The 15,075-nt window shown below is 41.8% G+C and overlaps 1 protein-coding gene across 3 annotated transcripts in view; it reads left to right on the forward strand.

Moving 5' to 3' along the window:
• AP4S1 (adaptor related protein complex 4 subunit sigma 1) overlaps window positions 1–15,075 on the forward strand; it is a 36,887-nt gene that overhangs the window by 21,129 nt on the left and 683 nt on the right. For all 3 annotated transcript variants that reach the window (XM_063117770.1, XM_063117772.1, XM_063117771.1), the window contains exon 5: window positions 6,626–6,637. In XM_063117770.1, coding sequence (XP_062973840.1) covers window positions 6,626–6,637 — 12 coding nt within the window. The remainder of the gene's footprint in view (window positions 1–6,625; window positions 6,638–15,075) is intronic.

The following is a 15,075-nucleotide window of genomic DNA, read 5'->3' on the forward strand; positions in this document are numbered from 1 at the left end:
AACTGGTGCACACAGGCTTATTGTCTCAGATACTGAAGATAGCACACAACCATCAGGGCTAGTCGCCATTGATAGCCTTCACCTTTAGGAATTTATCAAGCCCCCTTTTAAAGCCATCCAAATTGGTGGCCATCACTACATCTTGTGGTAGTGAATTCCATAATCTAACTATGTGCTGTATGAAGAAGTACTTCTTCTTCGTGGTCTCTATGCATCACACATATGGGCTCTGCGCCCGCGCTGAAACCTGAACCGGAACCTCAAATAGCTACAAATAGCGTTTTAGGCAGGAAACATCCCCAGCGCCACTGCGCATGTGCATGCGGTTCCCGACTATACCTCAGTTCTTCGTCGTCCGCCATTGTGGCTAGACCTAGAAAACTGACCTCTTAGCGTTTTTTCTTGTAAATCTCTTACCTCTAAATCACTCCTTTTCTCTCAGTATCCTCTTCTTTTTCTTGTTTCTTCCTTACTATCTAAATTTTTTTTAATTTTTTTTTAGTATTTCTTACTTTCTCTTTCGCGGTGATCCGTGGGTCACTGGGGCCTTGCTGGTCCTATGGCAGTAAAAGCTCCTTTTCGTAAATGTGTTAGCTGCCGGGCTAAACTCCCTCCGACTGACGGCCACTCGCTTTGCATAATCTGTCTAGGCGAGGGACATAAAGTCGAGACTTGCCGCCATTGCATGTCTTTCACTAAACAGACACTCAAGAATCGTGCCGACCGGCTAAGATCTATTTTGTGGGAGAAAGCCTTCAGAGCGAGCGACACTCCGAAACAGAAGACTATGGAAAAGCCTTCAAGTCAAAAGAAGACCATTACTCTTACTCAACAGAGTATTGATGACGACCAGAGCTCTGGCGTACAAACGTTCGTCATCTCGGAAACGACCATGGCAGAAAAGAGGATGGATATACCCCTCACGCCTGGTCGCTCTTTGGCGAGCTCTGTGGCTAGAAAAATTTCTAAAAAAGCCCGGATCCCAAAGTCTGCAGAGTTGCAGAAAAGGAAGAAAAAGAGAAAGGACTCTAACAAATCTTCCTCTCCGTGCATGTCTACCATGCCAAGCGCTACGGTATCGAACAGGCCTGCATCGGTACCGACGTCGCTACCAAGGCCACTGGAGTCAATCTTGGAAGGCGAGATTAGAGACTCGACACCGACACGATTGGTACAGCCTGAAGCGCCCTTATGCGAGCAAGTGGCCGCAGACCTCGACAGACAGGCGCAACAACCTATGCCTCCGATCTCCCCAGCCAGATCTAGATCACCTAGGCCTACGCGTTACAGAGAGCGCTCATACTCACCGCGTTCTGATTGGGACAGGCAATCAACATATGCTGATCCCTACAGATGTCGCGACTGGGGCGACTGGGAATACTAACGCCCACAGGCATATTTACCAACAGATGACTATTACTACCACTACAGACAACCAATGGAGAGGGAATTCACTCATCCTCCACCGGTATCGAGAACTCTTCCTGGCACCATGCCGCCACCGCCACCCGCACCGACTCCTCGTCGGTACCGTGACCACTTTGCACCGCCAACGCAGCATCGATACCGTGATCACTCAGCTACGGTATCGAGCACAGCAATCGTACCCGTACTACCACAGCAATCAGAACAAGAAGTTCAACCTTTGCAGTCTTCCCCACAACATCAATCCATGTCACCAGAAGATGACTATCAGTCGGATTAAATTTCATCTTTATCACCTGATGATGCAGTAAATTCTAAAGACCCTGCATCTCCGTCCGAGGATATGGGACATTTCTCTGAGCACATTCTAAGAATGGCTCAATTGTTAGGGCTTGTAACCCAGCAGCCCCTAGAGAGGCTTGACGACCCCATCTACGCACCATCTTCCACGGCACCAACTTCAAAGCGACTTGAAGCGATGTATCGTATTCAGAAGGGAGCTGAATTTTTATTCCAACACCCGAAACCCAATTCGATTGTCGTCGAATCATCACAGGGGAAATCCAAAAAAATCCATTCTGCTCCTGTCGATAAAGAGGGAAGAAAATTAGATTTCCTAGGCAGGAAAATTTATGCATCTACTTCGCTGGGATTAAAAGCCGCTACTTACCAAGCCACCATGGCACGTTACCAGGTTTTCCTGTGGGAAAAAATAGGATCACTCTGTGACTATTTACCTGACGATAAGAGGGAATTAGCCAGAGTATTCCAGGCAGAAGCATCGGCAATAGCGAAGCAACAACTTAGCACTGCTAGACATCAGACGGATTGTGATTCTAAAGCCATGATGGGCTCCATAGCCCTCCGGAGACATGCATGGCTCAGGTCGGCTGGCTTGAGCCATGAGACCAAAACACGGATCGAAAATTTACCATTCGACGGCGAAAGCCTTTTTAATGCCAAAACAGATGAGGCATTGGATTCTATCCACAAGGCCCGTACAACGGCCAAAAGGATGGGCTTTACTGCGCCAGCAATCCAGTATAGGCCTAGACGTTGGTCCAGGCAACCTTTTTTCCAGCAACAATGCTCTCATTATGATAAGCAGCCGAGACAACAGCAGCAACAAATGCAAAAGAAGCGAAGCTACCAACCTCGGTACCAACAAGTCCGACAACAACCGGATTTTGGCAAGAAACAGCACCGTTGACTGCCCTTGCCCATACCTACCACCTTTTCCATACCTACCACCTTTCGGTCACCGACTGCAGCAATTTATCCAACAATGGGAAATAATAACGACGGACTCTTGGGTCCTTACCATCCTCCGCAAGGGATACAGCATCGAGTTCAATACCATCCCTCCTTTTTCGGGAGTAAAGATAACAACACCCTCTGCCCTCCTTCTCCAAGAGATTCAAACGCTCCTCGGCAAGGGAGCAATCTCCCACGTACCTATTCCCCAAATCAATCAGGGGTTCTATTCCCGTTACTTTACTGTCCTGAAAAAAGATGCGGGTCTTCGACCAATATTAGATCTGAGACAGTTCAACACCTTTATTACCCCCAAAAAGTTCCGTATGATCACGGTGGCATCGATCTTTCAACTAATCCAGAAAGATGTCTGGTTTGCTGTGATAGACCTGAAGGACGCGTATTTTCACATCTCCATCAGAGAATCCAGCAGACCCTTCCTCCGATTTTTAGTTGGGGACCAACCCTTCCAATTCACCATCCTCCCATTCGGACTTGCAACAGCACCTCAAGTGTTCACGAAGGTGATGGCGGTGGTATGTGCTCACCTCAGGCAACAAGCAATCTCCGTCTATCCCTACATAGACGACTGGCTACTGGTAGCAGATGACAGCACTACCCTACAGGAAAGCATTGCCACTACCCTGCAACTTCTCGACTGCCTGGGTCTGTGGGTGAACCTAGAAAAGTCCATCCTAACACCCCAAACAAGGATGGATTTCATAGGTATTACCCTGTCGTCAGTAGACGGAAGAGCCTACCTTCCAACATCGAGGGCCATAACCCTACGCAACCAAGTGCTCGATATCAGAGCTCGACGCCTTATCACTGCGTGGTCGATACAGAGACTACTGGGGCTAATGTCCGTGACCATCGCAGTCATCAGGTTTGCGAGGTTACGGATGAGAATCCTGCAGAACTGGTTTCTCAGAACCTTCGATCTCCATACCAACGCTCATCGGGCTCGACTATCTCTACCACCGTCGGTGCGATCATCTCTTCTGCGGTGGACAGTGCACAAGAATCTCCTTCAAGGAGTTCCCTTTCAAGCCCCAAGCCCATCGAAGACGATCGTTACCGATGCTTCGTTGCTAGGGTGGGGCGCTCATTGCGGATCGCTCCAGGTCCAGGGCAGGTGGTCTATGCCACAAAAGACCAAGCATATCAACCACCTCGAGTTGATGGCAGTAGAAAAAGCATTGAAAGCTTTTCTGCCATCTTTACAGGGACACAGTGTACTTGTAGCCACCGACAACACTACTGTCGTCTGCTACATCAACAGACAGGGGGGCACAAGATCTCATCCCCTGACAAGATCAGCGCTCCGGATATGGAACTGGTGCATAAGGAGAGACATTTTCCTAACCGCCATCCATGTTGCAGGGAAGACGAACACCGTAGCAGACTTTCTGAGCAGATCATTCCATACCGACCACGAATGGGAACTCAATGTCGAAACAAGGCAGGACCTCTTTCAATACTGGGGTGCCCCCATGATCGACGTCTTCGCTTCAGAAAGCAATGCCTTATGCCCCAAATTCTGCAGCAGAGCAGGCAAGGGCAGACATTCCTTAGGGGACACGTTCACCAGAACATGGAAAGGAGCCCTACTTTACTTGTTCCCATCCTTTCCACTGTTAACACGCATCCTAGCCAAGATCCAGAGGGACAAATCGGACTGCATCTTGATAGCCCCTTGGTGGCCTCGACAACCGTGGTTCTCCCATGCTTTGAGATTGTCGAACCACAATTACATACGGCTCCCGTCGATATGGATGCTGTTGACTCAGGATCGAGGCATTATACGACATCCGGAGTTGTCGACATTGAAAATGATGGCGTGGAGAATATCACTCTGCAGCCCAACACCTTAACTATCGATGACGTATTGCTAGCGTCCCGCAAACCATCGACTAGAAAATCATATGCTAGCAAATGGAAAAGATTTTCTATTTTTTCTAGAAGTAGGAACACTCGCCTAACTCGTGCTCTATCAGGCACATTTTAGAGTACCTACTCTGTGCACCAACAGGGTTTAAAGATGTCATCGCTAAGAGTCCACTTGGCAGCCATCGCGGCATCACATCATGGCATCGACAACTACTCACCCTTCACGCACCCGGTAGCGAAAAAGTTTTTATGGGGGCTAAGAAATACGGTACCAACAACTAGACACATAATACCAACTTGGAGTCTTTCGGTAGTGCTACATGCTTTGACAAAGAAACCATTCGAACCCTTGGCTATGGTTGACCTAAGACTATTATCCTTTAAAGTAGCATTCCTCGTAGCAGTGACTTCTGCTCGTCGGGCAAGCGAGATTAGGGCATTAAGAGTCGACCCACCTTATTTAACCTTTCACAAGGACCAAGTGATACTCCGTACTGATATAGCCTTTCTACTAAAGGTAGTGTCGGTTTTTCATACAACACAAGACATTGTACTGCCTGCTTTTCCCCCTAATCCGTCAACACCAGTGGACCATACCTTACATCTTTTAGATGTCAGAAGAGCTCTTGCCTTCTATAAGGCAAAGACAGAAAGCTTCAGAAAGACAAAACAGCTGTTTGTGTGTTATGGGGAACCTCGTAAGGGTCTTCCCATATCTTGCCAACGTCTTTCCCACTGGATAACGCAGACAATTGAGATGGCTTACGCCTTATCTATTCTGCAGTTGTCTGACACCGTGATAGCCCACTCCATTAGATCGATGGCAACTTCGGTGGCTTTTCGAAGGGGTGTCCCTCTACAAGAAATGTGCAGGGCAGCAACGTGGTCAGCTCCATTCACGTTCATCAAACATTACAACCTTGATGTAAGGGCGCGACAGGATTGTTCGTTTGGAAGAGCGGTCCTGTCTGAAATACTAAGATGACACACCAACCCACCTCCAGGTATGTCAGCTTGCTAATCGCCCATATGTGTGATGCATAGAGACCACGAAGAAGAAATGCAGGCTGCTTACCTGTAACTAGTTCTTCGAGTGGTCATCTATGCATTCACACAACCCACTCACCATCCCCTCTTGGTGGTGTATTTTGATACTTTCTTGATTTGAATTACACTAAATATTTTTTATACAACGTTTATGGGGCCACAATGTCGGACTCCTGTAAACTGAGGTATAGGCGGGAACCGTGTGCACATGCGCAGTGGTGCTGGGGATGGTTCCCGCCTAAAATGTTATTTTTAGCTATTTGAGGTTCCGGTTCAGGTCTCAGCGCGGGCACAGCGCCCATATGTATGAATGCATAGATGACCACTCGAAGAACTACAGTTACAGGTAAGCAACCTGCATTTCCTTTTCTTTGTCCTGGATCTCCCACCAATCAGCTTCATGGGATGTCCCCTGGTTCTAGTATTTTGAGAGAGGGAGAAAAATGTCTCCCTATCCACATTGTCCATACCATGCATAATTTTGTACACCTCTATCATATATCCCCTTAGTCTCCTTTTTCCAAGCTAAACAATATCAGTTGATGTAACCTTCCCTCATAGGGGAGATGCTCCAGCCCCTTAATAATTTTAGTTGCCCTTTTCTGCACTTTTTCCAGCTCATAGCCCTTATGCCTGCAGAATATAGTATTGAAACTATGAGAGCAATATCTGGTAGGATTTCCAAACCAAATGAAGGGGCACTTAGTAGGATTTCCTGTAGTCAGGAGCTGCAGTTCTCCGTATAGTTCATTGTCTCATCCCAGGTATGGCAGAAGCCCCCCCCCCCCCAAATTAGTAGATCACCTTGTTCAAGGGGATTTGCTTTACAACAAAGAGCTGTACAGAAAATGGCTGCAAAGGATGAGCGGAGATATATATAAAAAATGTGGTCTCGCAAGTCAAATAGCAGTATACAAATAAATTTTATAAATAATATTAATGGTTATTTAGTGAAATAATATCAGTCCTGTACTTTTGCTGAAACAGCCTTTTCTTTTTACCCTTTCAGAGTGAATTAGATGTATCCTTTTCTGTGCCACCAGTCTATTTATTTTCTTTATGTTCCTGTTACTTCCTGCCTCTGCCAGTCTTCTTGATACAGAACTAAATTAAAGTGGTGCCATACTTTTTGGTTTAGCTGTGGCCAGCAGAAGAGGCCAAGCCAGAATATGAGGACTGATGGTTTGAAGTATCTGAATAGTGAAAGTGTGGAGGTAAATTCTTAAAGGTCACATACGTTTATATAGAGAGAAAAGCTGGCGTAATTATAGAAGGGGATTTTTGATCTGAAACTTGATTCTTCAGTGGAGTGCTAATGGGCACTGCTCTAGGTGCCCACAAAGTTCCCTGCCCCACCTGATTTATTTCTTAAGATTTTGTAAAATTTCTCTTTTTAACTGGAGACTGGCATACTATAAAGGGAAGTGCTGGCCTTCAGCATCATCTGTATTTCAGTTCAAAAGAGAGGTTTTGTGTTTTGGAGCTCAGAACCCACCTCTGCGATGTAAATAGGTTCTTGGGCAAGTTAATTTTCTTCTAGCCTCACCAGTTTGACTTCTGGAAAATAAGTGTTTTGTGACCAGCAATGCCCACCATGGCACCCATTTCATGAATGGGCAAGCTCCCACCCCCATGGCAGCCATTTTGTGAGAGAACCCATAACATTCTCTCAAAATTCCAAATGTGCCTACTGAGCCAAAATCATTGGGGACTCTAAAAATATAAAAATTGCATCTTGCTCTAGCTGCTGCATGGCTAAGCTTGATCAGGCTTCAATAGATACATCTTAATCACCCACATGTTTAGTTTTTTTTAACGGTTTTTAATGCTTTATGTGTGTATGTACTGTGTTTTAGAATTTTAAATTTTGTATATTCATTTTTATCTTAATTTTAGAATTTCTGTAAACCGCATGGGGGCAGTATATAAGTGTAATAAATAAATAAAATAAAATGAACATGGTAGCTGTGCCAACAGAATTGTACAAAGGAGGAGCTCTGTCCTCAAGTAAGCAGTAACTAACTCTGAGCATGAGCTGTTAAGATTTATTTTTATTAATTTTTCTGAAATATGCCATGGCCAAATCTGCATTCCAAGGGCGGCTTACAAAGGAGTAAACAAAAACTACCCAAAAAGAAAAGAAATATTTTAAAATAACCAAAAAAGTAATGAAAAAAAGGACAGCATAACACAGTATAAAACTCCAGTCCATTAAAACGAACAGCAGTATAAAGACTCAAAAGCTTTTAAAGTTAGAAAATTTTCAAAGTCTGCAAGCTGGCACCAAAATGATAGCAAATTGGGGAGCACATGCCACACACAGTGCACCACCGGTGAAAAGTTTCTGTGGTGGCACCAGCCTCACGTCTGGTGGCAGAGGAAGGTGGGATGGAGAAGTGTCTGAGATGTAGATCTCAGTGCAAGCATATTGACACAGGAGTAAACAAGGGATACGGGTTTTATTTATTTATTACATTTTTATACTGCCCAACAGCCGAGCCCAATAGGTCTTGTTGCATGTTGTCGTCGTTCATTTTCATCTGAAGGACTGCTTCCACAACTGAAGCCCAGCTCTGCCTTCTACTATTCCACCACTTTCAGAGGTGCACTTGAGCAGGCCCTCCTGGTCATGGCACCCAGGTTGTGGAGTCCCCTACTTAGGGTGACCATATGAAAAGGAGGACAGGGCTCCTGTATCTTTAACAGTAACGTAGAAAAGGGAATTGCAACAGGTGTCAATTGAAGTGGGTGAAATTCCTTCTTTATCACAACAGTTAAAGCTACACTAGCTATAGTAGAGTGGCCAGATACAAAAGAGGGCAGGGCTTCTGCAGCTTTAACTGTGTTGATGAAGAGAGAATTTCACCCTCTTCAATTGACACCTGCTGAAATTGCCTTTTCTACATTACAGTTAAAGATACAGGAGCCCTGTCCTCCTTTTCATATGGTCACCCTACCCTACTAAAAGAGATTTGGCTCCCTTTCTCTTGAGTTTTAGAAGGTGGCGAAAAAGTGTATTCCACCATGCCTTTAATCTGTTTTAATTTCCTCCTGTAGCAATGTACTTTTAAATTGTGCTGCTTTAATGATTTAATTGATCGGTTTTATCTCATTTTTATTGTAGTTTAGTGTGTTTTACTGTTTTGTATCTGGACTTGGGGACCCTTTTGTGGGCCAAAAAGAGGGCAGACGTTTTCTTTAATAATAATTTATTATCCTCCTATGTTAAAACCTTTTGTCTGGCTAAAACCAGGAAGTGGGATCCAAAACGGTGTATGTTCATTTACACCTGTCTTTTTCACAGAGATGTGCGGCAGGAAATTTTCCAGTGCTTATTTTTTTCCACAGAAAATTTCCCATTTCATAAGTTCATTAGTAAAAATGAATGCATGCCAATTTCAAATACAATATTAGGCAAGTTTCAAAGTTGTAATGAATGTTTTTCAGTTGATAATGCTTAAGAAGCATGTGATAATATATATGTCTCAGAGAGAAATAGAACTAATATGTAAAGACAATGAAATTGAAGGTGCCCCAACAATCTTAGTAGAAGAGAGCTGAACTGGGTTGCTAAAATTGACATGTATGTCAATGATTTTCAGTATCTTTTTTTATTTACTCTGACGTTTAAACAATGTAAGGGAAGTGCATGCTACTGTCTTTAAATGTTTTCAGGTATTCCAGTGAAACATTATACATAATTTAACAGTTATATCCCATTAAGAATGCTTTCATTTCCCCTGTTTCAGGTCAAATTCTTGTGGTGTATTGTGACAAAAAATTAACATGGGTTACTTTTTCTTTTACACATTGTTGTTTAAATACAAGTGAAATAAGCATGCTGAATTAAATCTCTTTAAGGCATCAAAACATTTTCTGTTTCTCAGTATCTGTACCCTGTCTATAAAGGGAGACATGTCCCTTTCTTCTATTTTCATTCTAAATGAATAAGGTGACCACATAAATGCAGAACTCTATACTGTATTAATCCTTGATAAAGTACAAGATCAGTCAAGTCAATAGCTGCAGAATCAGGCTCACTTCTCAGGAATTGTAGTAAGTAATTTCAGGATAAGGTAAAATGTCTCTGGTGCAATAACGGTAGGGTGACCATATGAAAAGGAGGACAGGGCACCTGTATCTGTAACAGTTGTATTGAAAAGGGAATTTCTGCAGGTGTCATTTGTATATATGGAGAACCTGGTGAATTTTCCTCTTCATCACACCGGTTAAAGCTGTAGGTGCCCTGCCCTCTTTTAAATCTGGTCACTCTAGTATAGCTCCTGCAGCTTTAACTGTTGTGATGAAGAGGGAATTTCACCAGGTTCTCCATATATACAAATGACACCTGCTGAAATTGCCTTTTCTATGCAACTGTTAAAGATAGAGGAGCCCTGTCCTCCTTTTCATATGGTCACCCTAAATAACGGTAAATGTCTGCAGGGCCCAGGATAAAAGATCACAGAGTGAGGAATGTACCTACAGGACCAGGATGGATGCTCGCTGGGTGATACTGGTAAATACCTGCAGGATCAGGATGAATGCCCGTATGTAATACAGGTAAGTAGTGGCAGATAAGTCTATGGGCAAGTAGCTGTGGGGCTAGAGTGAATGTCCATAGAGCAAGAAAGGTAAGTAGCTGTAGGACCAGAGAGAATGTGCATATAGTTATGCTGGGTGTAGCTAAGTAGCTGTAGAGTTAGGATGATCTGTTAACTAAGCTTGCTGTGGAGGTGAGCAAGTCTTTTCTTGTGCACTTGTTCTTGGGCAGGTTTACACATAATGAGAAGCCATCGTGGGTCTATTGCTCAATGGGGCTTCTTGTGTGGTTGCAGCCACCATTTGAATATTCAAGCTGTGATGGAGGAGGCACCATAGCATGTCGTTATATGCAAACCCAGCAAGGGTGAGTTGTTGGGGTTGTTAAGCTACCCACAACCCTAAAACAGGCCATGGGTTCTGGGTGGCTTGTTAACCACCTCTACAACCCAAGCTCGCCAGGTTTGCACATAACAAGGTACAGCACACTTCCACCACACTTGAATATTCAAAAAGGGGGCTACCACCATGATGAGAAATCCCATGGGAAAATTCATCATGGTGGCTTCTTGTTATGTGTAAACCAGGTCTCTGATTGCTGCTAACTGCACTGAGACAGTTGACACATCACAATAAGCCACCCTGAAATAAGTGCAGTGCATTGGTTATTCGCTCGCTAACGCATGTTACTCCTGACGGACAATCAGGCACTCTGCAGCTTTGTTGTAGCTTGTTTCCCCCTTAATCAATTCCCAACACATATTCTATGGGCTTTTGTGGCACAACCTTAACAGCCTAGTCCGTTAATGAGCACAAATACACTAATTAGATGTTTATTGATAGATTTTTTTTCCACCTTTGGGGAGATTTGCACAAATTTAGCTATTTATTTATTACCTTCTGGGGAAATTTGCACAAATCTCCCTGAAAGGTAATAAATAAAGTACATTTGAGAAGTTCCAGCTTTGAAGTGGGTGGAATTGTATTAAGCTCTTTAAAACAACTGCAGTAGGTGCGATTTCAGGGAGAGATGAGTCATTAAATAATAAGATTAGAAAAGCAAGAGTGGAAAATTATCACAGTAGTTTTGTGCAGTAAAACCATGATCTGGAGTGGGAGTAGTTAAAAATAATCAGAATTCCTTTCGTTTAAATTGGTTTTCTGCTGTAGCAGAAATTCAGCTTTGAAAGGAAAATGAATTTCTGTGTAAGAAACAAAAGAACAGCTTTCTTCAGGAAGGAAAAACAAATGACCTGATCCATAAGTATGAGTTGTTACTTAGATTGTAATCCTATGCACATTTACCAGCCCACTTACTGAATGGGACTTATTTCTGACTAAATATGCATAGGATTGCACTGCACATTTCATAAAAGCACATTAATTTTCAGGGGGAGTTACTGAATTTAGCTAAGGTCTTTGAAATGCATAATTCGTGGACATTGGAAGCTACCTTTCAATTGGTCCATACCATACATACGAAAAATATATCCAGCACCGGAACCAACTGCCCCAATCTGAGCATTAAGTCACATTACTGCACACTTGTAACACTTCTAATAAATCATGCAGATATTTCAGGGATATGAAATAATTGAAGCAGATAACTTCATTGACTGAAATAGCTATCAGAGTGAGCTTTATGGCAGAGTGGAGACTAGAACCAGGTCTCCTGAGTCCCAGTCCTTTACTCTAACTGCTACACCACACTGATTCTCAATCACTCTGGTTGTAAACTCTAAAAAAACTCTTTAAGTATACAAATAATCAGTGATATTAATGGATATATATTCAAATTGTATCTCAGCCATTTATTTTAAACACGTTTTTCATTTAGACCCATTGTGTTCCAATGGATAATGTCAGAAGCAGATCTGGGATCAAATTCCAGACCAGTCATACACTCACAGAGTGGGATTTGGGTGTATCATACCAAAGTTCCCATCTGTAAAAAGGGAGTAATAATAATTTAAATTCTGGAATTCACTGCAACAAGATGTGGCAATGGCCACAAATATGGATGGTTTTAAAAGGGGGTTGAATATAGGCAGTAAGCCTATATTCACCAGTTGCTGGGAAATATGGGTGGGAGAGTGCTGTTACATTGTGTCCTGTTTGTGGGTCCCTGGTCAACAGCTGGTTGGCCACTGTGGGAATAGAGTGCTGGAGTAGATAGACCCTTGCTGTTATGTTCTTATTAGGTTGTCAAAAAGATAAGTAAGCACTTCGTTCCTCTGATGCCATGTCTTCGTTCCTCTGATGCCATGTTTCTCACCTGCCCAAGGGTCTCTACTTCCCTTGCTCGGCTTCGTCCATTTTCTTCTGCTGCCCCTTATGCCTGGAACGCTCTTCCAGAACATCTGAGATCCACAAGTTCAATCACAGCTTTTAAAGCTCAGCTAAAAACTTTTCTTTTTCCTAAAGCTTTTAAAACCTGATGTTGTTTGGACTCTATACTGTTAGTTTTACCCTACCCTGTGCCTGTTTACCCTACCCAATGCCTGTTTGCATTCTCTTCCCCTCCTTATTGCTTTACTATGATTTTATTAGAATGTAAGCCTATGCGACAGGGTCTTGCTATTTACTGTTTTACTCTGTACAGCACCATGTACATTGATGGTGCTATATAAATAATAATAATAATAATAATAATAATAATAATAATAATAATAATAATAATAATAATATAAAATGCTGTACACGTGATTAATATATATGGTTGTACCATAACCTTGATGCCAAAATCACTGGTTAATTCCCTGTGAATGTTTTATTACATGGTAAAATCCTGCACAAAATCAGCAAGACCATTAGACTTTGAAGATATCTGCCCAACCCTGGCTTACAAATATAGTAAGAGTGGCATCATTTAACTGCAAGGCTTTCAAAAGAGGGCACAGCAACGACACTGAACACTTGCCAAGAGCAACATGGGCAAATGAGGAAGTAATGGGCTGAGTGGGAAGGGACTGACTATTAGCTGTAGTCACTTGATTCCCAATAGCAGATGAAGTACGTGCTGGTGGAATGAGGAGTAACTAGTTGTGGAATGCTGCCCAACAGGGTGGGGCAGGCTCATATCTCACTGGAAGAAAAAGGACACTTCTTTAGGCTTCCTGTCATCATATCTCCACAAGCTCCCTCCGCAGAAGCTTTAGGATGTCAAATCCTGAACCAAGGAAACAAACACCAGATTTTTGAAATGCAGTTATTTCTTTATTCTTGTTTTGGAAGCTTGTTAATTGATCCCCTCAAAATGGCTAGAGACTTTTTCAGGTGATAACAGCAGCGATGCATACAGAAAGCATGCAAGTTGTAAACGAGCCGAGCTTGTAGTACTGAAATATTTGGTCTTTAAATAACTAGATTCTGACAACCTTTATCTGAATGCATTAAATAACCATTTGCCAAATGAGGAAAACACCTTCAGTAGTTCTGAATAAGGATAGCAAAGTTTAGCTTTTCAAGTAATTGTGATCTTTTCATGATACAAGTTAAGACTTGCTTATAAAAATAAGAAACTGACTGAAAGCTGGTTTCACAATTATTAGTCTTGCATATAATATTGTTTAGAGAATATTCTCTCATTACCAATACCACCTCATTTACAACTGTAATCAAATCTCATTCCTTCTCCCTAGAAAATCCTTGGAACTGTGCTATTTTGGGAAAGCAGGGAGGGCTTGGGAATGCTGAGCACCATCTTTAAAAACTACAATTTGTAGGACTCTTTGGGGGAAGCGGTAACAGTTCATCTGGAATAACTTTCCTTTAAGTTCCTAGCAAAGTGAGAACAGAGAAGGACAGTAGCTGACTGATCTAACTCATATAATGTCACACCTCAAAACAATTTCCTTTACAAAACACAATTAAGATTGAAGCAGGATAACTATATATTAAGGAGATTAGAGGTGGAAAAACTGCTGAAAAGAGTATATGCCAACTAAAGTATGTGCATATTGTGCCTACTGGTGGTAAAACCTTTAAGTATAACAAAGTAGTAGTGGGATTTATCTGGAGGCCCACATGCAAAAAAGGACAAAGAAAAGGGTGGTCTCAAGGAACTGCCCATTATAATGTCTACTGGATATTATTTTAGATATTGGAAAAATAATTATGGTACAGAAATTAATATATATTCTTGCTTTACTACTTCCTAAATGATTGACAAATCATATTTAATATTTTATGTTATTTACCTTATTTAGTATTTTGTTTAATAAATTTATATGTGTGGTATTATACAGGTCTTTTTGCTTGAGCCACTAATATTTATCAGATAATTTGATGTGATAGTTTGATAGAAATTGAGTGTGTATATTGATTGTATTCTATATTGCTGTACGGTATATTGTTTTTACATATAAATAAAATGGAAATATGGTTTTTAATTTAGAGATATAAATGGGTACAGTAGGATGTAATTTTTTCTGCACTACCTAGTACCATTATTGTAAACAGAAATGTATAACATGGAACTGATTTAACTTGCCATTCGTTTGCCATAGCAGAATTAACACGTTGTGAAACAATGAACAATAAAACAATTAGGGTTGGATGGTTTTTGTTTTTCATTTTTACCAATTCCTTTTTAGTGTTTTGAATAGTCACTAAGCAAATGTTGTGGATATTTAAACTCCTTAGAAATTGAGTTATCTTAAAAGGAAACCTTTGTTCTAAACTTTACAAAAATATTTGAAATTGGCTCGGAATGCAAGTTGCAAAAGACTACAATAGCTATTGGAATAAAACTCATTACCAATATTCATCATTAATAAAACTAATTACAATATCATTCTCCCTTCTAGAGCCCTTTTAATTCACATATTAATATATAATCATTACTGTATATATTTGTTTATAATATGAATCATAATGTTGCAATTTTGGCATAATTACTGAAACTCTGTTATTAGAAGT

This window comes from Elgaria multicarinata, chromosome 2, assembly GCF_023053635.1.
Source record: "Elgaria multicarinata webbii isolate HBS135686 ecotype San Diego chromosome 2, rElgMul1.1.pri, whole genome shotgun sequence".
Classification (NCBI taxonomy): Eukaryota; Metazoa; Chordata; class Lepidosauria; order Squamata; family Anguidae; genus Elgaria; species Elgaria multicarinata.